At 32.5% G+C, this 24793-nt stretch overlaps 2 protein-coding genes across 2 annotated transcripts in view; one reads left to right on the forward strand and one right to left on the reverse strand.

Moving 5' to 3' along the window:
* LOC105832536 overlaps nucleotides 1–24793 on the forward strand; it is a 161860-nt gene that overhangs the window by 31364 nt on the left and 105703 nt on the right. The gene's annotated exons all lie outside the window — the stretch shown is intronic.
* Nucleotides 9758–12502, reverse strand: LOC105835596. The gene is made up of 5 exons (XM_012679044.3): nucleotides 12343–12502; nucleotides 11417–11537; nucleotides 10704–10753; nucleotides 10034–10151; nucleotides 9758–9910 (listed from the first exon to the last, which is right to left on the reverse strand). The coding sequence occupies exons 1-5, from the start codon at nucleotides 12382–12384 to the stop codon at nucleotides 9798–9800; spliced, it is 444 nt and encodes a 147-aa protein (XP_012534498.1). The 5' UTR covers nucleotides 12385–12502; the 3' UTR covers nucleotides 9758–9797.

Here is a 24793-nt window from a genome sequence, read left to right on the forward strand (position 1 = left end):
GCACGACCGACAGGTTTTAGAAACATTAGTCGGTAATTATTCGGGTACGTGGCGCAGAAGCAACAATCGATACTTTATTTTATCTAAAATATGTACTGTCACGTTCACTTGTCGGCGAGTAATATTCCCGGTCATATCTCGGGCGATATTTTTCAATGATTTAAGATATCGATAAATATCCATGACACGTTACGGGATACCACCGCGGGCAAGGATACATCTAATACTCGATGTACGCTCTTCCCATGTTTACGTTAACACGTTGAGCAAGTCATCCTTCATCGGCGTTCTATTCCTCGGCAACACTCGCAGACGTCGGGGAAAGCTCGGTTCTAGCTTCGTATGCCACGACGGGGTATCCAATTTTTATAAATCCCCAGCAGAGCAACGGCAAAGGGCATGAGTTGCTGTTGGTTGGTCGGCTACGTAGCCTTTACGACCGACTCTTTCCCCCCTCCCCTCCCCCCCCAATTACGCGCTTCGCGACACACCGAGCGGTCATAACGTTTGACCCGGCCTATGGTCACCTCCGTGTCCGATGTCATCGCGGCCGAAAGGCCATCCACCAGGTCGGATCGTTACACACACTCGATCGTCCTGGGAATACAGAGAATCTGAGAGCACGGACTTTCCACGAGCCCCAAAGGCCTCCTCGGACGCGACGCTCCGCGTGTTCTCCATTTCCGTTCTTCTCGCACGAAGCCGGACATGTCCTTCTCCTACAGTTACCGTGAGTGGACGTCGTCCTTGCATTGAAAAAGCAGCAAGGTCGTTCAGGACTTATATAGCTCGATCCAACTGGCCACGGATCGAAGCTCTCAGCTGCTAGTCCTGTCGCGCGTTGTCCTTTTTGATCCTGCCTTCCTCGCTTCTCTCGCTCCCCGTTCCTTTTGTGCTTTGCTCTCAGCCAACATTTTCCATATCTCTCTCTCTCTCTCTCTCTCTCTCTCTCTCTCTCTCTCTCTCTCTCTCTCTCTCAAATATGTCTTGCCTTTATAATTCTCGCTGTGTATGGAGCAAAGCGTGCGTTACTTATTCGCGTGTGGCCGTAGGCGCTACGAAGCCTCCGAGCTGATATATACGATAACGGATACCTAATCTCGGCAAGTGGTTTTGAGAAAAGTGAAGCGATGGCAACGGAATGTGGAATGTGAAACGTGTTCGCTTTAATATACGACAAGAAAGGTTATATTTATAAAGGGACAAAAATTCAGCGGGGAATTTGGGATCTGCAAGATATTGAATCGACGAATTCGATCCTTATAATCTTCATAACTTCAACATAAGAAACATCATATATTTCGCTCCCTGAAAATAAAGCGAAAAAAAAACATAAACAAAAAGAAATCGTTAGAAGAGAAAAACGCTTGTATAATAAAGAAAACTAAATTTTAATTAATTATATATAATCAAAATTATTTTGTTATCTTTATTTCAATTTCTTAAGGATATTTATTATCTTGTTTATATAATTTGATAATGTATGTGTTATAAATTTTTAATATTATAAAATACTTAAAAAAATTTTGTAACATTTTTGAAATTATATTATATTTTGATTTACAGTTGGATTTTTATTTAATTATATCTCTTTGTAATAGATCTTATTGATATAATATAAATATAAAAATATACAATTTATTGAAATTATATAAACGGAAGAAAAATCGAAAATTGTAGATATATACAAAAGCCGGTTGAAATATGAAAAAAGTGCTCGAGCAGAGCGCAATCAAAATTTGTTCATGAATAGAATGACAAACGTGAAGTCATTTCTATTTACACATGAATGTCAACGTCTATTATCAATCTTGCAACAATTTTAGTGCAGAACTGTTTTCCGTGGATGACAAGTTTGCATGAAAAGATTGTTTTATTGAAATTGTGTAGCTATATTCTCTCGCATTTGTCCAGATGGATGCATATTTCATTTATCTTCTTGTTTCCCAGTTAGTCGCTCTTATACGATGATTTGCTTATGTGTCATTGCGTTACGAGACTTGAATTACGATCAGAATTTTAATAATCTATTTTATTTTTCGGTTTTACGTGCGGATATATAATCGGACATATAATCATATAAATACTCGTAAAAAGAATCGCATTTTTGATCGAGAATGTCACAACGGATTACGTATATTTTGATGAAAATTATCAATAAATTTTGTATCTCATAAATTATTTTGTGAAATGAAAAATGAGATGACATGGGTTTATAAATAAGCTTTATTTTATGCAAAATCCGATTTTACGTGTACAGAATTTATAGGTTTCAAGTAAATGAAATATAGTCATACTATTCAACAGGTTATCACAGATAACAAAAAATATTCAAGTAAGAGTTAATTCTTACTGCAAAATAATATTTTTAATATTTATTAAATAATTGTATTTCTCTCTCTCTCTCTCTCTCTCTCTCTCTCTCTCTGTGTATTTTAAAAAAACATAATCATTAATGTGCTTACTTAATCTATGTTTTATAGGAATGTGACATTTATCTATATACTTTATAAAACTTTGACGTTTTAATCTCTACCGTTTTAAACTATGAATATATACATATATCGTTATGATAATATATTTTTCGAATTTTGAATGCTTAAATAGGCTTGCTGTCTTACGAAAAGTTCGTGAATATCTATATAAAAATGTATACCATTTTCGAAATACATAAATTTGAAAGGTTCAAAATAAATGCATAATTTAGTGCAACAATTCTGATACTTCAGCGTAGAAGTCTTCGATGAAAAAACGTATTAAAATATACTTAGTCGACAAACTTTATTACTGTTGTAAAACATATTCGTATGTCGTATGTGCCATTCCGAATGCTGCGAGGTCACTCTCGCTCTCTTTTCCTCGCAATCGATTTTGACTGCACCGCAAGCACGAAGTATCGTGCGCGAGATCTGCTTTAAACAATAAAATTTCACGTTTCATCTCTACGTGCCGTGAAAACGTTTTCATATATTCTGATTTTATACTGATCGTATCGTCTTCCTACTGAGACCTTTTTTTGACAAAAACAATTTTACTTCGACGTGCTTGTGCGAGAATGCGCTATACATTTCTTATCGTTGGTGAAAATAGAATTTCATATTTTTTTATAAACGTTTTTGTCACGATGTATCCTTCGAAACATTTTTTCGTCACGGTGTAAACATCCAGTGTAACAGTATTAAATTGTTATATTGTAGTTGAATTATTAAATTGTTTGATAGAGGAAATACGCAAGTAATATGCGTGAAATGTTATAAATATTTATTTGCTCTAGAATTATAAGAAATCGCAATTAATCTCCTGGACTTTCGCTATGACTTTATTGTTGCACGATTGATTTATTTTTCAGTTTATATGCAAACGCGTAAAATGAGTGAAATCGTGATGTGCATGTTCTTTGTGAGAAAAAGATGTAGAGTACAGGACGAAAGTATATTTGCAAATGAACTGCCTTTATTGCTCTGCGCTTTGTAAGAGAAACAGTGCATGTCAGGAGAAGTATTCGTGCATCGGTACTATTTTTTTTTTGCCGTACTCTCGACCCGATTTTGTTCTTTTTAATTGTTTCTTCATTATTGCCGTAGTGATCCAAAAGCTTAAAAGATAATGCATCATTATCTAATAAGCCGGGTTAATTAGCGCGCATCGGAAACGACGGAGTAGTGCGAAAGAAAGTTGCATTTAAATGAGATGCACGGATAATCGTTTTGCACCTAAAATTAAAATTAAAATTAATTCGAATTATCTAAGCCATGTTTTTTATGCACATTGTGTCACGCGAGTTCTTGTGTGCGTGTGTGAAGGAGTTAAAAAAAATAAAATTAAACGTTTAATGTTTGTCTAGCAGCAGTTTGCGACACGTAGATTCAACGGGGGCTTAAACGCGCGCGCGAACTTTACCTCGCCATTGCGCGCGGCAATATTCATATTCATCCTGCAAAAATTAACATCCAAGTACGTGCATGCTGTGCACTGTCACGCGCAAGCTATACAATCGTGAAAAACGTGCCGCCCGCCCGCGTAAATTGCACGCCGCACGCATTGCAAACGTTCGCCGGACGACTCGCTGAGCAAGTTTGTGAGATTTTATTTTGTTAAGCGGCACGGGGCCTTATTATATTTCGACGTGTGTGTTTGCGCACGCACATTTAGACGGTCGCTGCGTATCGTATCTTAACCGCGGAAAATGTGAAAATATATAATTTTACAGGAAATTATGATAAACTCTCTCTTGCTCTCTCTTTGTCTCTCCGGAGTATTGCACATTTACTGACGAAACGCACGCCTTCATAAATATTCTCTTGTAACCATTATGACGAAGCAAAATGAAATTCAAATTATAAAGCGATGTACATACATGTAAATCTTAAACGTGCGCACATTCAATGATTTTCTTTATTAAATGCCTTTAACATTATACCGAAGTGTAGACAGTGTTTGAAAATAACAGAAAGAAAGAAACCTACTTGCAAATTATTTTTATTTTATTTTATACATTTTATAGATTTTATAAATGTTACACGTGTGTAATAAATTTAATTAAATTAGGTTTGAAAAAGATATATTATTAAAATAGCGGAATTTTTTTATGATTCCTGTATATATGTATAGTTGGGTTTTAAAAGAAAAATATTTTTATTTAAAATCTTATTTTCTTTTGAATTCTCTTTGTTGAAAAAGCTATGGTGAAGCTTCTTTTAAAATCAACGAAATGAGAGAAAAGATTCAAAATAGATAAGATTCTTTTCTTTTCCTTTCTCTCTCTCTCTCTCTCTTTCTTTCTCTCTTTTTCTCTAGCTCTCCTTTCTTTTTATTTCTTTCTCTTTCTTTTTTGAGCAGATCCGCATTTGACTGCAGTCAACTGCAGTACTCTGCGAGAACGCGCGTCTCGCCGCATGTTGACGCATGTTCTTCCACCATCCTTGTCTCTCGTATGATTCTCTCTCTTTCGTTGGCATTGTGCTCGAGCGTAGGAGCCACGTCGTCTGGGAACGGGTGTCAAGGGCGGCAGCAGACCAGAAGGTGTCTGCTGGGGTTGGCTTCGCGGTGCACACACAATCGATATAGCCACTAAAGTTCATGGTGCGTCAGCCGCCGCGCCAACCACTACCCAGTCGTCGTTGCTGCCACCTTCTTCCTGCAGCTGCTCCTTTCGTCGACTTAGTTTTATATCTCTAAAGAGTTTTTTAGTTTTTCTTTTCAAGAGCGACATTTCGAATATTAGCCTCGCTTACGTAATATAGATAAAGTAAACTGACGACTGGGTGTATCAAAGATTTGACAGATCTTGGTACTACTTTTCAACGGCACACAGTTCTTTTACAAATTTAGAACGCCTGCTTTTATTGCAAATTGTAGATGTTAAAAGTGTTAATTTGATTTGCTATATCTATAGCTAAATAATATTTAAAACATAAGACATTGAGATAACTGATGCTTTTGCAAGTAATTGTTAATAATATGAAAATTAATTTAAATTAAAACATTTTGATCGTATATAAATTTCGTATCATATTCTATTAGAACTATCACTAAACTAATAGTGACAAGCTTTTTTTCTTAAATTTTACTGAATATTTTGCACGCGAAATTTCTTAGTCCTGCTCATGTTTCGTTTAAAATTTAAACTAATTTTTTTTTTATATTTCGACGCGCAACAGGAGCGCAATATCCGAACGATGAGGTGTAACCATAAAGAGGCGACCCTCGTAAAAGGTATCACGTCGGAAACAACGTGCCGCCGAGGCTGAAAGCCAATCTTTAAAAGGACTGTCGTAAAACGCGCAGTTTTTAGATAAATGAAGCTTTTATACATATGCTAATCTACGGATTAACGCGCGAAAGATAGAGAGAGGTGATATTTATCATGACTTGATCTTTTCTCGGCAATTTATTTAATGTCGACGTGCGGGGAATATTCTAAAGCTTGTTGTACGACGATACCAACGCATTTTCTGGTGTGGTTTACTCCTCTCTTAATAAGTTTTAACCTTACGAGTCCTATGCTAATTTTCCAGACATAAATTCTCAAGTAGAGTGAGTGGCTGACTCCAAAAAGTTTTCCGCGTGATTGCACGTTTATGATGTAAAAAATTATATTCAAATATAGTAAATAAAGCATATATCAGTGCGTAAATATAATTTAGTGTTATTTATTTTTTATTTATACTATTGATATATTTTTAAAACTATAATTATAACGATGAAATAATCTATAGTTTGTGCTATTTATTTCACAGCGAACAACTTGCTCCGTTTAGAAAGATTAAATAGATATGAATGAAACTAATAGAAATATTATTATAATTTACTCGTAGGAAATACCTTGGTGGTTTTAAATTTAATTTAAAAAAGTTATGCATGCGATGCAGTGTGCAACTTTAAATGCAAAATGTTTCTCATGAAGAATACCATTCCTCATTATTAAAGCCGAAGTTACAAGGGCTTTTATGTATTCTCGAGCGTGTATTTTCGAGCAAATTGCTCATCAATCACCATACTCTAACTTATTTCAAATTCTGACAGTACATAAATTTTATCATAAAATACATCGTAGTTTATATTAATTTTTAATATCATGATTTCGTCACATAAACTTAGATACAGAAGTTTGAAGAATATATATAGAATATTGTTGAAATTTATCTTGTCTTATAGTGTTGTTTCTGAACTTGATGCTGTTTTGTTTTAAAACAATATTTCTGCATCCTTTCATCGATGTTTACACGTTAGTGTAATTGAATAAATTGCGCAAAATGTTATTTTGTCGCTATTTATGTTGTAGAACTTGACGATTTTTGCAATTTTTTATTTAAAAGGCACGGTTATATAGTTGTTACAACTTTGTTTTATAAATTATTGCGACTAACATTTTATCATTGCCTTAGATGGTGTGAATGCGGCTTGTCTAAAACCTTAGATTCTTATCCTTTAATGATTTAGAAGACACTTAAATTAATTAGCCTCCTAATGTTAGGAATCAGTAGAATTGAACGGTATAATAAAGATACAATGTGACAATAATAAACGGGAAAAAATAGTAGCGTGTTATCAACGTTTATCTAAAATAAGTTGGAAAAATTCTACAATGTTTTCGTTTCGGTACTTCTGTTTCAGTATACATTTTTAAGTACAATATTTCCATTTATATTTATTTACGCTTTTAATCTTTTTTCATAAAATGGAGTAAGAAATCGATAACTTTACGAAGCGTGGTATTTTTATGGCTCATCTCTTTCAATCACGCCATTAATATTTTATGTTCAATATTCGATAGGAAAAGGTTTTGAATCGCTCTAGGAAGGAGATATATAACGTCCACTTTAATTCGTAAATCTCTAAAAGAGATAAATATTTCGATGAAGAAATATATTGTCCAGATTATGACTGAACAATCACATAAAATTTTAAAAAGTTTTAGCTATCGATTATTATTCATTGCAAAGTTATTAATAAGAAAGTTTGAGAAATATATTAGTTTGTCAGTGTTAAAGAAAATAATTTGTTAATATGTGTGGACGAAAGAAGAACAGGACCCTTTTTTCTGTACCCCTCCGAGAAAAATACAACTTAATCCAAACTAAGTTTTAACTTCAAAACGAGAAAAATCAGAAATAGAGTTTCTTTTGCGTGATTGAAATCCACGTGGATTAGTACCTACAGTTGTGTAGACCTCGTGTTGTAAGTAGGAAATGACAAACTCTATTCATTTCATTGTATTCATATGGGTTCTATATGATTTTTCGTGGAGTAGGATTCTCTTTTCTCGTATTTGGTCCCTTTATTGTTCTCATTAACTTAAATGTGCAAATAATGTGATATATACGCTCGGTAAAGTTTAAAATATGGAGTTAATATATCATTCATAAATTATCAGAAAAAGAATTATATGATTCTCATATTAAAATTAATATTTGTTATTATAGTAATATACATTTCGATTAGATATTAACCAGATTGAAACAAATTCTATCGTTATTCTCCTTTAAAATTTAAGTAACAATATTTTTACTCTAAAATGCTTCCTCAAAATAGAATTAATCAGACGTTAAATAGTCTGCAGAACGAAAAGTAATATGCGTGTAACAGATTTTATTTATCAAAATTATTGGAAACTAAGTGGAAACATAAACAGAATATGTATTTTATTACGGCACATATTATAACGGTAGACACATTTCGTAGTAAAAAATTAAATATTTTGTGGTAATAAGACTGGCTGAAACATACGGCCTTGGTGTTTGTTTCGTTAGTGTACGTTGCTGATATGCAAGGCCGCATGGTCGTGTTGTCATTTGTGCGGCAAGACCTGTGTCAGCAGGTAATAACACGTGCTTCTCCGTGTTTTATTGCTTTAGCCATCGATTGTGTCAATTACGATGAAACATCAAACAAACGCGATTATTTCTTGCAAACAATTAGTGAGAAAAAGATTAATCCTTAATAATAATGAATAACTCTTAGATTATATTCATTGATTTGAAGACTGTTCGATCGGAACATATGCAAAAACGATTGTATATTCTCAAATAATTTTGTTTTTAATGTTAAATTAATTATTAACTTATTTATTAAATTAATTATTTTAATACATAATATTAGGATTCTCAATGCTATGTATTTTTAAATTTTTATAAACTTTTATAACTGATTAGAAACGCAATGTTACATGTGAATGAATCGACTTCAAGTTGAGTATATCATAGTACTTTTAATAAGTACAGTCTTAATTAAGCCTGCATTTTAATATTTTTTCATACATTAAATATACAATGTCAATTTCATCGCGTGATTTCGAGATTTGTGCATTGTTTGTTAATTAAAATCGTTTGCTTTTATTTGTCAAGCTAATTTGTTAGATTCACAAGTATTATACGGATGAAAGTTATCTATTTTTTTTTCATGATCGTATTTCAATGAGATTCCATCGCAACATTCAATAGCGAAATGCGCATCGCATGCGATTAACGTCGGAAATGTCACGTGAAATGACGTGAGGTTATTCTGTTGAGGTGATTAGTAATTAATGATTGTAATTAACCGTACTTTCACAAGTGTTGTATGCGAATATAACGAAGAAAATCTGAAAGGATGGAGAAGGCTTAGCAGATATCAGATAACGACAAAGTAGTCGTGAGCTGAGTAAATTATTTTTATTTTATTAGTATAAGAGTTTATTTTATATATTTTATTAATAGAAATTACCAATGGAAATTATATGATATATATAAAACATATGATATATAAGAAACATATAGAATAAATATAACATAAATTTAATAAAATAAATGATAGAAATTTAATTTAATTTATGTACATACGTATGTATAATATACGATATATTCTATACATTTCAATGTTATACATATCATTTAATTTTTATTGATAATTTATATTACTAAAATAAAAATTATTATATTAATAAAAAAAGTATATATAATTGTTGTGAGTTTTTGACTTTAAAGAACTAATTTTTATATTTCGAAATAGTCGATAGAGTTCTTACTTTATTTTAAATAATTCTAAAAAATTTTTATAGTTTAAAAGAAATTTTTAATATATATTTTAAGAAAATATCCAAGAATTAATAAATGTTGTGTATACATATGTAAATCACTTACGTATTTGATAACTCTTTATTCATTATCAGTAATGAAGTGAGATAGCTTTTTTATATTTAAATTGTTTTCTTATTTGTAATTCAATAATTTATATTTGTGTCTAAGCAGAGAAATAATAGAAAAAGTTTAATGTTTTTTTATTATATCTAATTTTTAATTTTCAAAAAAAATTTTTTTTTATATTTTATTCTCTGATGATATTGTTTGTTTTAAAATGGATTTCACCGTTGACAATCCGCATTCCAAGGATTTTATAGTTTGCTCGTACTTGTTTCCTTCAAACTTATCACCTGCAAACAAAAAGGCACAAAAATTTTATTTTATGGTATTATAAATTAATCGCATAATTGCATAATATTTTTTATAATATTTTACATTTTATGTATATATGTATGATTATTAAAATTGATTACCTTCTTCTTGACACTTTAGTAATACTTTTTTTATTTCATCTATTTTAGTCTCATTGCGTATGAGCTTCTCAAGGTATATTAGAGTCTCATCCCATTTTAATCCTTCCTCTTTATCGATCTAAATTAAAAAATATATAATAAAAAAAAATTAAGATTTATAGTTTTAAATATGCTATATATTATTTATATGTTATGTGGTACATAATTACACTTATTAACATATTTTTAACCTTTTAATCTTAAAAATAAGAAGGAAACATTAAAAATAAGACATAATATTTAATTAGTGTCTTATTTCTTATACTTTATATATAGAATTCTAATAATGCAAAATCATTAAATTTTTTAAAATAATTCTATATAGTATATAATGTTATATATAATTATATATATATATTTTTTTTATAAGATAATAATTATAAGATAATAAAAATATTAAAAAATGAAATTAATTCTTTTGCAAATCAAGTATTCCATTATTTTATTTATTTGTGTATTTTATTTTTTATTTATCTGTTTCATTATTTTTTATGTATTTTTTTCGAAGATTTTGATAGATAATTTAGCGGAATATATAGTAAGTTTAAATAATTCTTCTTTATGAATTTAATTCTTTCTCTCTTTCTTTCTCTCAAATATATTGTATGTTTGAATACATATATTTACTTACCAAGTTTTTTTCTTCTGCTATACAGTAGGATATCTCGGGTTTAGCAATCTCTATAATATATGAATTATAAGTTTCTATATAATAATACAGTTCCAAATTATACATGAATAATATATACGTTATTCTTTGGGGATTTGCTTTCCGAAAGTAATATTGGTTTAATCAATAGATCTAAAAGCGCACTCTTTTTCTCTCTTTCTTTCTTTCTTTTTTTCTCAAAAAGACAAATTCAATTATAGACATAATTGAATATACGCACTGAGAAAAGTGTCCAGAAGATAAAGATCAGATATTCTATCGAAAAGTAACAAACGTATATTTTTATTTATATTAGATAGTTTTCCCAGTGTACAAACATATATAATTAATATAATACAGTGTAATAGAGCAAAACTCTCCTTAGAATAAATATAAATATAAAGTAATAAATAATATAATATATGAAATAATTTTAAATCTATCAAATATATAATACATACATTTATTTTAATATATAAAAATATTATTTTTTGAATTATAGTATTTGTAATTAACTGCTTAATAGCGTGACAGATAACTATAGAAAACTATATTGAAAATCTATACTGAAAATTTTAATTTAAGGTTTTTTTTGTATAATTAATAAAATAAAATTATTAAACATATTATTAAAATCTTTAATAACTTGATATTTAATTATTTTATTTAATTTATTATTTAATTAAAATACTCACTTGATAAACCCAATTTTAGGACGCATTTTGCAAACGTTAGATGAAATCTAATTAGTTCTTTTATGTCGAATGTCTTGAAAGTATTTATAATATTATCGATTATTTGCGCATCACCCACTGTCTGAAATCCACAGAATCATTGAGTATTATACTTTTTAAAATATTTTTTATATTACTATTTTGCCATATTTTTTATTATACTATAATTTTAAGGCTCGGTTCTATCACGACCTGATATTGATTATATGTCAGAGACGGAAAATAATCCACTAAATTAATATTTACAGTCTTATTTTTTACTTATCCCTTAAAAATAATAATTTCGTAATTCTGAACTCAATAAAATTGCAGAAAATTTAGACATTCATTCGATATTTTGTCACATAAGAGTGTAAAATAATTTTTATACTAATGTATACTTCATAGTTATTATAACCGTTTTTTATAGTCTTTAATTTAAATTATTTTATTTTAGCTTTAAATTATTTTATTTAGAAAACAATTAAATGTATTTACTTTGTATGATAATTTTGAAGCTCTTTGACAAAATACAAAAATACACTCTTTGCACACAGTTTTGATATTTATAAAATAAAGAAATTGTGACACTTATTTTTTGTTGTATATTCCATAATTTTTATTTTTTGATTATCTAAATGTTTGATATATAAATAACTATTGCGTTATATATACTCTAAAACGGAAATTTGTTTTTATTATTAAATTTAGCAATTACTATAATATATTTTAATGAACTTTTATATATAAATTTACGATTTAAATGATTTTTGGGAATATTAAATTTGGTATGATAATTTATTAAATTAGACATTTAAATGTAGTTTGGAAAAATATTTACAGATTAATCGATATGGTTTTTATGTAGCTAGGAAAAGAATTATTAATCACTAATTGTCAGTACTCACGATGGCAGCCAATATACACGCGGTGAACACTAGAATCTTCATTTTGTTTATCTTGGATGTTATCTTGAATGTTTTAAGACGTAATAATTTCTTACGTTCGTCTCAGCACTCCAAAATCGATTCTGATGAACCGATACTTTGACGCGATATATATATATATATATATATATATATATATATATATATATATATATGTAGATATATACATACATACATAATTTGACTGTACAAATTAATACAGTTTGTACATTATTCGTTGTATAAACAGATGTACCAATTTTGACGTAATATTCCATTTAGATTTTGTATAAACAAGTGTGTTAGTAACGCTGCGTATATGAAACTGTGCCCTTCTTATTTTGTAAAAAGTCTGCCAAAGCAATGTCAAATAAAAATTTATATACAGATAACTCTTAATACGTCAAACGGATAATTCTAATCATTAAATCAAATTAGTTTTTTTACAATTTTATTTGTCACTTTTTTGTTAGATTTTATGAAATTACGTTTTTTTTTTATTTCTGTTAATATATATCTATAAAATTGCGTAGAAACTTTTTTTCAAGTAAACAGAACTCTCGAAAATAAATTGAAATTTTTTTTATACTTTCCTTCTTAAGATATAAAACGATTAAAAAATAGTACCTCAGTATTTACTTTAGAAACATATGTTAAAACACTAATTCTTATTGTCGCCAGTACTAAAGAATAAAGCTAAATGATAAATATGTATGCCAGTTTTGTCGATAAAAAAAAGTCATTTGTCTTATTAAAATAGTGTTAATAATTGCAAAATTACACAATATTTTTAAATAAATAAAACTCTTGTGATTTGTGGATTGTTCTTCTCGATATTTGTTTGCAACATTTGCGTGTATTCCTGTTCAATTATAATCGATATTTTTCAAGAACAAAGTGGACAATATCTAACGAGAATAATAAATACGTTCTCTTTCTTCTTTTAATACCATTGTGATAATTAAATCAATGGTCATTAATGTGAGAGATCGGTCTTATTCATAACAACATTTATTTTTAAAGCGTATTATTGTGAAAAAGCACAACAGTGTACCATGTGATAGAGTGGAAAGACGTTTGCGAACGGACTTCGTGGAGATACGATGCGGATAAAGCTTAAGAGAACTAAAAAGAAAAATTCAGGCTTACTCACCATGATAGATCACATATTCGTTGCGCCGCGGATAAATCGCGAACGCAGGCTGTGCACTTCTTTTACGCCCTAGTATCTGTGGGCCGAAAATAATTAACGACCTTCTTACATCATCTGCTCTAAGAGCCTCGCTCGATTCCACTTGGGTATTACGCCCCCGGCGAGAAACATACAACTAACAATAACGGCGGGCAATAAAACGCGGCGCGAAACGCGGTGTGATATAACGTTCCAGGGTAAACGAAGAACGGAACGCCTTACGCGGCTGCAAACCGCCGTGATTCATGTTTGCTTTTGTCAGATCGATGATCTCGTGACTCGGCTGCGTGCCGATCGATATTTCTCGAAACGTATTCGCGTATTTTACTGCCGAGAGATCTACCGAAGACTATTAGAAGGGAGAACCGTATTTTTGCATCAAACATGCTTGCCTTTCGTGACCTTTTAACGTATTTTTACATTTCTACTTTTATACTTGAGAGTAAAGCGCGTGTAGTTACATGCGTAATGTCGAAAATAAAAGTATGTGCCATTTTGAGCCAAACACGAACGTACGGACATAAAAAGCACATTTTCCCAGACCATGCAGAACGTGAAAATATCGTGAATACGGGTGAATATATAAAACTTGGTAAATTTCTTTATGTAAATATAAAAGAAGCTTTCTATTTTTTTACGAGTATTATTTTTTTTTTATTGTATTTCAATGGTAAAAATGCTCTTAACAGTAAAAATATGAAATGCAATTATTTGTATATTCTTCAAAAAATTATTCTTCTGTATAAGCTTTAAATTTTATCTTATTCAACGAGTATGTACATTTATATTTTGAAAAAGAAGAATAGAATTCGCAAGATAAAGGTGAAACATAGCTTGATAATATTTTATTTATTAATATAAAATATAAATTAAGAAAAAATGTCTTTTGTTCATCTCTTGCGTTGCTTCAGCTTTCTTCTTGTATTAATGTGCCTTAGGTGCACATTAATTTTTTTTGCATTAATAAACTGTGTTATAATACACAGAAAACAAATTGTCCCTGTTAACGATTATCGCGGAAAAGTAATATCTCGTTATCAATCACACATAACTTAATCATTCTACTCGGCGGAGCAGAGAAATTGCCAATCGATTCGTGACAACTTTTCGTGGAGCACCATCAGAACAATTGTTGATCAATCTATTGATCTACGGGAGGACGGGCGTGCATTTGGATCTAAAATCAATGATTCTGAAAATTTGTTTTTAACCTAATTCCTAAATTCTATCTTTATTATATGCGGCGAATATACATGTATTATTAAAGAAGTATATCACAGCACGTGTTAGCGAATGTACTTTCGTGAAATCGTGTTTCATATGGTTTTCAGCGAGACACCGTGCTGGTATTTATCAACCCGTTATAGCTTGAGTTGAATTCACGTGCTTTGAATATTGCATGATTAGTTTTCCGAAGACATTTTGCTAATTCTGTTAAACATTTAGCTTGATTTCGTCGAAATGAACAAATCGATAATTTAATTTTGTAATTGCGGCATACTTATTCTAAAAAACAATTTCTAAATTATTTTTAAGATAATTAATTCTACTTTTCTTCTTTATATACATGCTTTACTTGATTATTATATTGTGCTTTAATGTTTTCGAATTATTGGGAGAGATGGGGAGAGACCGGGAGAGACGGGGAGAGACCGGGAGTGACCGGGAGAGACGGGGAGAGACCGGGAGAGACGGGGAGAGACGGAGAGAAACGGAGAGAGACCGGGAGAGACGGGGAGAGACGGAGAGAAACGGGGAGAGACCGAGAGAGACGGGGAGAGACGGGGAGAGACGGGAAGAGACGGGGAGAGACCGGGAGAGACCGGAAGAGACGGGGAGAGACCGGGAGAGACCGGGAGAGACCGGGAGAGACGGGAGAGACCGGGAGAGACGGGGAGAGACCGGGAGAGACGGGGAGAGACCGGGAGAAGTACGGGAGTTAGAAGTACGTGAATAAATGAATATTAGATTTATTAAAGATAGATAAATGCTTCAAAAATAAAATAAAAAGAGCAACAGTAAAGCAAGGCTCTTGAAAGTTAAACAACGAAAGCAAAGAAAATTTGAAAAAAATGTAGCATAAGAATAGAGAGCCACAGCAACGCGTGGCAGGGCATAGCTAGTTTATTATAATTTTGTTTTATATAAATAAGCATAATTATTATAAATTGTTATAAAAATATTGTAATTTTTACAATATTTTTCTATTTTTCTATTTTTAGCTAAAAGTTATTTAGAATTATTATTCTAATTACACAGACATTATCATATCTTAATGATCTTAAATAATATCTTAAAGTATTACAAATCTGCATTATATTTGATCATTTAGTAAAGAGTTAGACTACCTTGTAAGTTAAAAAAAATCTAAATTTTTTTGCTTAATTTGTTAGTTTAGACTTTTAAAAATAATTTCCTTTTAGTCCGATTGAAAAATTCCCACTCTTTAACGGTTGATATGCTTGAGCACATCAAAGCGCCGTCAAACATCTCTGACATTCTGAGCGACTGAGCGTGTCAGGTATTCAGGAATTTTTACCTGACGAGATACGCTTTGAATTTAAAAGTGATGCGGATTTTCTAGATCCAATTTACTTTGAGGTGATTTGTAAAAAAAATTTTATAAGATTTTTAAGGTTTCCATTGGTACGATATACACTTATATCTTTACAATGAAGTGGGGACAGAGATACATATATCTTACATGTGTGATAAACATTCGCAGTTCGAATTTCCTTTGAAATCAATTGTACGTCGCATAAGGTAGTTCAAGGTTTATATAAGTTCTTAAGTTTTAATGAATCTGCGAAATTTGTTTTCTCCCCTTCATCTAAGTTTTTAACGACATTTATTTTTTAATTATTGTCTACTAATGATTGATATAAATTATACCAGGTCACATCTTGTTAGTATTCAACTTGAAAATAATTTTTTAGTTATTGACTGGTGGAAGGAGATTGACGATGACACTGAGATTGACATGAAATTTTTTAACCAATCTTGTTAATTAATTATATACACTGAGGAGGATCCGAATCGATGGATCGAAACGTTTATATTACATATTAATTCTTTTAACACAATTTGGACATTTAAACGTTTTTCTTTTTTACGACAACAGCGGCGGCTATTTTAGAATTTTCGGATTGATTTCATTCATCGGAGTCTTATTTCTATTTATAGTATTTTAAAGTTTTTTATACATCTCACTTTGGACAAATTCGATGTATTAGCAATCACATCCATCATTGCGAATATTTCTGTCGTGCTCACCGATTAGACGGTAACGCCACAATATCCGGTATTAATTCCCGCGAGCGCAAGAAGGGAGTAACGAATCGTACGGCAGCGCGAGTATATCATCTCGCGCTTTTTTTCTAGTCATATTGTATCGTGTGGCGAACATGGTGGTATCGGTTTCGCGGGACGAATGGAGAAAATATAGGGACAGCTCTCTCTCTCTCTCTCTCTCGTGCGTGCTGCGCCTGAAAATTTACTGCTCCGTTGGCTCGGGGCGCAACTATAGAAGCGCCTGGGGCAGGTATCATTCGGAAAAGAGTGTCTCTGATCGTCGCAATCGGCGAAGGGGGATAAATGGACGGAGTGAGAGAGATAGAGAGGGAAGAGAGTCGGTTCTAGGTATCAATAATGAAGGTAACAATGTTGACCTCGCGGGTCAGCGGACTCTCGCAACGTGATCGTTAAGTTTTTTCTCTCTCTCTCTCTCTCTCTCTCTCTCTGTTCTGTTCTCTCGTCCTTCTGTCCTTCCGTTTCTTTTCGTTCCCATTTCTCTATCCTTCTCTCGTTATTGTCGCTCTCTCTTTCTCTCTTTTTCTCTCATCGTTCCTTTTCCTTCCACCGCGAGACACGTCCCTTCTACCTTTTTCATCCTCGTTCAAGTCTCCTCCATTGCTATCTCGGTTCCCGCTCGCGGTGGAAGCGCTAGGCGGAACCCCATGGGTTCTATAATAAGACGTATCCCTATCGTGTACCGTCTCGTACTGCACGTGTACCTGATTCCGCGATTGGTCCGTACCCCGCAATCTGCCTCGTACGTGATCTATGTGCCTGGCCTCGTCCTCTCGCCCGCTCACCTTCCTCTTTCGCTCTACCTGACCGTATCTCGTTGCCGCGTGAGTGAAAAAGGGCGTATGCAAATCGCGACGCAATTAAGAGGGGTAAAACGCTGACCGGGGGTCTCAATATCCACGGCACAGTGGGACTTTATCTGCCTCCTATACAAGTTTTGACCACGCAACGCCTCCGGTTCGATAGAGAGTTTCAATATTGACCGTTTCCTCTGTACCCAGTATCGCCACTGTGAGAAAAAAAAAAAAGAACTTTCGTCATGTATTCCCTTTTATAAAAGTACGATCTGCAACTATATTTTTTGTTTGCCATATTTTTTAATTCTGGTATAGTTAGTTACATTTGATATGTTATTTTTCGCAATAAAAGTTCTTTTGTGAACGAAGCTTTTACATAAAATTTTTGATATGTTAAAAAGATCATTGTTCTTAATGTTTCTTGCACTCTTACAATTTGTATTTTCAGCGTTCCAATTTTGGTTACAGGTCAGATGTTTTAAGGCTAATCAACAATGTGCCCTTTGCCTCTTGTTTCTTATTTTTGCCTTTTCACTTTATTTCATCGAAATTGGCGAGATAGAAGTTAACGAACTTCAAAAGGGACAAGATATACGTGACAAAAAAAGTGATTGTCTATAAAATAGTGGACGGAGATGCAAAAAGGCAGTAAGCAAAAAAACAAGAAGCAAGAAGCAAAGAGCACATAAATTAGTCTTTACGATGTATACCTTTAGATATCAGATATATCAAACATGTATGAACACGAAATATAATTCTTGAAAAGGATTAATGAAACTTGATTTTAGAAACCGTACACATTAAAAGAGAAAGAGTCTTTTTGTCTTAGCATGATAATACAACGCATATATGTATGCATATGAATGTATATATTGTATGCATATTGAATTGATGAAAGAATTGAGATGGGAAATAATAAGTTTGTGATTCACTTGTAGGCCGGAAATATCCCGGTTATTTGCATCTCTCAAAGGATGCCACTTGTCGCGTGGGATTGGCTCGAGTGAGTGGCTTCTCGGATCGGATATTCGCGGCTGTGCAACAACGAGAGCTCGCAGTGAGAGGAGGGAGGAGTGTTTGTGACGGAGGGGATGGTAGTGACGCGAGGCCGCCGCAGGGAAACACGAGGACGAGGGAAACGCGGGTGCTGGCGTAATTTAACTATATAGGGATATTCTATTTTCTTTTGTGCTGCGCTCGGTCGTCTTTTCTTCCATTCTACTCGCCGGGCACACGGGGAATATCGTTTCTGCGTGTTATCTCTCCGACGAGCTCGCGTGACCGCGAGCGAGATGAAAATGGAAAATGCCGTTATGATATTTAAATTGAGAGAGATGTCAAACGGTTTATGCTTCCGAACGACGCGGAAAATAATGCAGCGACAAAGTGGAAAATCTGTCGCGTTTACGGTGACCCGTTCGTTTCCAAAGAGAAGCCCCCCTCTTGTAGTTTTGCGCCACAGCGTAACGCGTTCGTGTGATTTTTACATTTATTTATTTTAAACGAATCCTTCGAGATTAAGCGCGACGAGCAAAACAAATGCCTGATTGAAAAACTCAAGCCGAGAGAAATTGCAGTTACCGTCGCGATCCGTGGAAGGGTTTTCCTTACCGTTCTGAGCATCAAGTTTTTAATTAGTTTATCGTCGTACGATGAGATACAGTCTGACAGTACAGAAATTAACATAATGATTTATTATCTCGAACTCAACACGCGCGGATATAGACACGTGGTGTCTGAAATTTTTTTTCCTCTTTTCCGTACCTTTTATTTATTACTTAGGACAAATATACAAATCACCTTGTAACTTGTAAATATATACGTTTTATCGATTGCATATTTCGTACTTGGCGTGTGTGATTTTCAGCATGAAACGCGTGCTATGCAATTAGGTCAAGAATTTTCGATATTATACCATACTAATAGCAATCCGTTCAACGCTCGACTGACCATATATAATAGAAATTTGATTTTTTATTTTTTAATTAACGGAAGGAAACATTCGTAATCTCTCAAAGAAGACGACGTATAAGAGGAGAAAAGCTTCGGGCGGAGAGTACTCGACTATGCAAGCCTTCACGTTTAATTGCATTCGGAGATATATATAAAGGAGGTAATGAATCTTTTCCAAGTCTCTAGAAAAGTTTCGGACTGTGTTCCGAGAATTTATGGGAGATCAAGATTTAAGACTAGAAATTGTTAGTATAAAGAGTTTTTTATACTAGATGATTAAAGATTTTTTGTATACAATTTTTTTATGTGCTCACAACAATTTTCGTATGATATTCGGCACGCTAGTAATTTTAGTAACAAGTATATTTTAGAGATCACGCACAATAAGCTTTTAATGAATCACTGGTAAAATACACATAATTATCTTTAATTATTATCTTATTTGTTAATTTTGTTTTGCATAATTACATATTAATGTATTTTTTGCGTGAATTATTCGATATTAACATAAAATTCACGAGGAGAGAGATGAATTTCTCTTTCAACGATTTACAATTTATAAAGTTGATTAACAGAATTAAGAGATTAATACACTTTTGTTATTAAAAGTTGTTTCTAAGTATTTGTATACACAAAAAAGTATTTTATAACTAATAATATAATTGATTGACAATCCATAATATAAGAAATCTTTTTCTTGATGAGTTTTTCCGTTATTCTTTCTTTGTTATTAATGGTAATTCGATTTTCTGGCTCATTTGTTTTAACAACTTATTAATTTAATGATATTTATATCTCGACATAACTTAGATAAAACTTGGATAAAACAAGAAGGGTCTTCTCTTTCCCTTGGTAGCTTATCTGTAATCCGCAGCACGCGCTCACATATTTGTTGGCACATTCTATCTCTTGTAGGTCTAATGGCAACGATTAAAATGATAATGCATTTTTGTTTTCTGCATTATTTCTTTATTGTCTTTGTACGTGACTTTTGTGAAAATATATATGTTACATAAAACAGAAACAACAATTAATATATCAAAGTAAGTAGTAGTTCTGAAAAAGGCATGTCTAATTAAATTTTAAATTATTTTTTTCATAACTGAAACTTGCTATTTCCATTATCATTATTTCTTATTTTTAATTTTTAACATTAAATGATGAATATAATAATAATGACTAAATAATTCTCTATATAAAATGTAATTAAATATAATAATAATAATATTTGTATAATATTTGCATTTGTACTAAAGTTTAATAAAATACTAATTTTCTAAGATTATTAAATGTTGTACATGTTTTCACATTAGCGAATTTTAATTATAAAGTGTACTAATTACATTCAATACACACATCATAAAGAAATGTTTTACTCGGATGCGTAATTGCTAATTAATTAAAATGCAATATATTGATTTTTGTTTATTGAAGGTGCTAAATGTTACAGGAAATGTGGATTTAAAAGCTCCTATTATCATTAAGAAATCCTTTGTTAATTAAGTTTCAAACCGTTTTATAATGCATTAATCATTTTAATTATACGACGCGTTTAACGCGCTAAAATTCTTGCAACAAAGAAGCAAAAGGTAATCTTCTCGCATGCTTTGTTGAAAGTGAAGAAGCTCTCAGTTGTTCCGTTAATTGAATCTCGATCTACTGATCTCTGCCGACGTTTCTCCCGAGACAACACTCTCTTTCACAGATTCCAATTGTTTATTCGTTTCATCTTCGCCGTTGTCGCGAGAAGCGAGGCGTTAATTACCGAAGCGCTAAATGCATTGGGAGAAATCGTCGCTATCACTTCGCACGGTAAAATAGTACGTGCTTTAATTAGGATCGCGATACGTTTATATTATACGCGGATTGTGTGATCAACTGGAAAACACGGATCGGTTTTCTTCTCTTTTTCCCCTCTTTTTCCATTCGTTCTCTTAGCATCCGTTTTGCTCTTCTTCCTCGCTTCTACTTCGCTTCGCTGTCGGTTAACTTTCACTTGGGAATCCTGTCCTCCGTTCCTCCGAGAGTAAATGCAGCCGATAAGTGATACCTTCTTGTCTCTACGTCTATTGGCTCCGCTCCGCCATGCGATCGCAGACGTCGGGTTTCGTAAGAGCGCGACTTTCGCGGATGCAACGGAGGCGCGAAACAAAAGCGGTAATAACTGCGAAAATCTTCAAAGTTGCATCACATAGTTCCGACGGACTTTCCATTAGCACTTAGCTTGTAGTCGACGGCTCGTATTTGACGGCTCAAATGACTGAAAATGAAGTAGATACTCTTTCTCGGAAAATAAAGGGCAGACATTTGTTTTAAAGTAGAGAGTATATATGAACGAAACACGCAGAAAATTGTATGTTGTGTTATCTGAGCAAACTCATATTACGTTACTCTGACAAAGGAAATTCCTTAACGGGCGTTAATTACAGTAGAATTTCTAGACATACATAGATTTATGTGAAACAGTTAAGTGAAGTTAAAATATGCACGATTTGTTATGTCGCTGTTCCAAAATTATAATAGTTTTAGTGCCTGAAGAATTTGAAGACTGAGTCTATAGAAAACTGTAAGTCAAATTTTTCTAAAATTATTTATATGGAGAAAATTTTATATAAAAAATAACTATGTACGATACTCATAGTCATGGACTATAAGACATTTTTGAGAATTATACTGTAAGTAAATATACATACTATGATAGTTTGATAAACAAAACGTAGTAAAAATTTTTATAATTTTTTTTTTGAATCGCGCTTACTGTTTGCAATAGTAATTTTTATATAAAATTTTCAAACTATATGCGCCAAAATTAAAATTTCCACGTATCACTTATAGAAAAAGGGCCGGGATATTTCTCCTCGCCTTTTTTCAAATAAATAAAATATCAAAAAAGAAAGCAGATGTTGCAGTACCAGGCCAATATATTTATTACATTTGCAGCAATTACGATGTCTTTTATATTATACTTTCATTTATGTAGAGGAGACACGTAACATGTGAACGCATGCGTTCTCCCTGTTTTCTTCCAAATAAATAAATAATCATTTAGAGAGAGTAAAGCAGATGTTGTGCATAGCAACAGCAGCGATAATAATAACGAGACATCTATCCGAAGCGCATTCACAGTCACTCTCTCATACACTTTCATTTATGCAGACAGGCACGTAACGCGAACGTGCGCTCTCTCTGTTTTTTTTTTCCCCGAATAAATGTTATTTGGCGAGAAAAGCAGATATTGTACGTGGAAATAGTAGTAGTAGTTGCAACAGTAATAACGAGATACCTATTTGCGGCGTTTACAGTCTCATTCATATAACGCTTTCATTTATGTATGCAGAGAGACACGTAACGCGACCGTGCAGCGGAAGTTCTAAAGCTGCCGCGTTTGTGAATTGTAAAGGAGTCGTAACGGAATAATACGTTGCATAGTGAGAGAACCGTAAGAACGCTAAGCCCGGCGTAATTTTCGGAGGCGCCGGCGGTGATGATAACTATTCTATTCTGTTATTGTCCAGGAGATCCGCTATAATCGAATGATGTGAATTCCCTTTGTTGGGGACACGTGCGTGCTTCACTGTGAGATTACTTTGTTACCTCGATCTCTCGACTGAGCGGCTATCATAAAGTCGGATTTGCAAGAACGAGAAAAAATCTCTAACAGTATCGCGGCGCTGGAGACTTATAAGTCTTCATTAAAGTTGCGTAAGATTGCTCGCGCGCGGAATAACTTTTTTTTTTCTCATCAGCGAGAAATTGCTAAAAAAAATTTGTAACTAGATGAAAGTATGGCACATAACTCGGAAACATCCTGTGTAATTTTCCTCAGAGAATTGTTGCGTCTTATTGTGCTCTTTATCTTTAATGTGCGGAGGTTTGTATTTATTAGGATTTGTATAATATGGACTTTTATAATGAACTCGACGCAAGGGCAAAATGTATCTTATAACTGTCATCTAGTATTAAATAGACATTACTTTAGATGTGGTATATTAGCGGTATAATATCTATTGTGGCTCGCGTAATGAGAGCAAAAAATCAAGGAAACTTATTTTTAAATGGCCGAGTTAATGAACTAGCTGTTTTCTCTTAGGAAATTGGTAATTCAATGTTTTAATGATTAAAATATTGTCTATTTAAAAATTTGAAAAAAGAATTAATGACTAAAAAAGCTTATTTTAAGAGTGAAATGATATTCGCGATAAATTTTCCCATCTTCTTAAAAATCCTATCTCGTATATCCGCGTGTCGCTTAATAAGGACACTTGAAGGAGAGGCTTGAACAAAAGGCAGGGCTCGGTGAATGTCGAAAAAAGGAGGTGTAGGAGATGGTGAGGGAGATATTCCGTTGCGACATCCTCGCGGTCCACGTTGGTCTTGATATCTACGTAGCGGTATCTTATGTTATGACCTAGATACAATGAGCGATATTACTTAACTGTATCTCTTGCATTCTAATTTTATTTTATTTTATTCTTTTAGCGAGAGGTGCACGGAAAATTCGGCAAGTGAATTGTAGTATACTTAAGTATAGATTAACGCAAATAGCGAATTAATGTTACGTGGTTTTTTAAGATATATTTTCTAAATTAAATATTGTTACTTGTACTTTCATTTATTCAATCCGATCTTATTTAAAACTTTACCATTCATACAATTTAGTATTTTATAATGGATTTTAACAAGATATAATACTTTACAATGATAAAGGAGGAATTTTTTCGCTTTTAGCATTATATGTAACAAAACCTTTTCTTTTTAGTGAAATCTCATCGTTAAAATCGTCTTAACAGAATTTCTTTACCACAAAATACGGTGAAATAAAAATGCGACGCGAATAATGATTTTGATATTTTTTAGAAGAATTGACAAATTCATTAAATTTTTAGAGAATTTATAAAATTATAAAATAATATTAATTGTATATTGTACTATATTGAATATAGTACATATTATATATTATATGATAGAAATTCAGATAAAATACGAGATTTTTGTAATTCTCTGTTAATTAGTACAGAGGTTTCTGACGAGATGACAAGGGTTCGAGCGAATATCGAATGAACAGATGTGGGAGGTGGTGTGGCAACAAAACAAAAAAAAAGCGCATAGACGGTTGCGACACATTCTCGTGGTCTACATTCGCCCGGATAGTTCAAGAGTGCAGAGAGTCCCTCTCTTTCTC

This window comes from Monomorium pharaonis, chromosome 2, assembly GCF_013373865.1.
Source record: "Monomorium pharaonis isolate MP-MQ-018 chromosome 2, ASM1337386v2, whole genome shotgun sequence".
Lineage (NCBI taxonomy): Eukaryota > Metazoa > Arthropoda > Insecta > Hymenoptera > Formicidae > Monomorium > Monomorium pharaonis.

Excerpts from the sequence above, each read along its gene's own strand:
- LOC105835596 (XM_012679044.3), bottom strand. The coding sequence starts at position 12,384 with ATGAAGATTCTAGTGTTCACCGCGTGTATATTGGCTGCCATC. Across the intron at positions 11,538-12,342 it reads CGTGTATATTGGCTGCCATC|ACAGTGGGTGATGCGCAAAT; the intron begins GTGAGTACTGAC and ends TGTGGATTTCAG. Across the intron at positions 10,152-10,703 it reads TAGCAGAAGAAAAAAACTTG|ATCGATAAAGAGGAAGGATT; the intron begins GTAAGTAAATAT and ends TTTTTAATTTAG.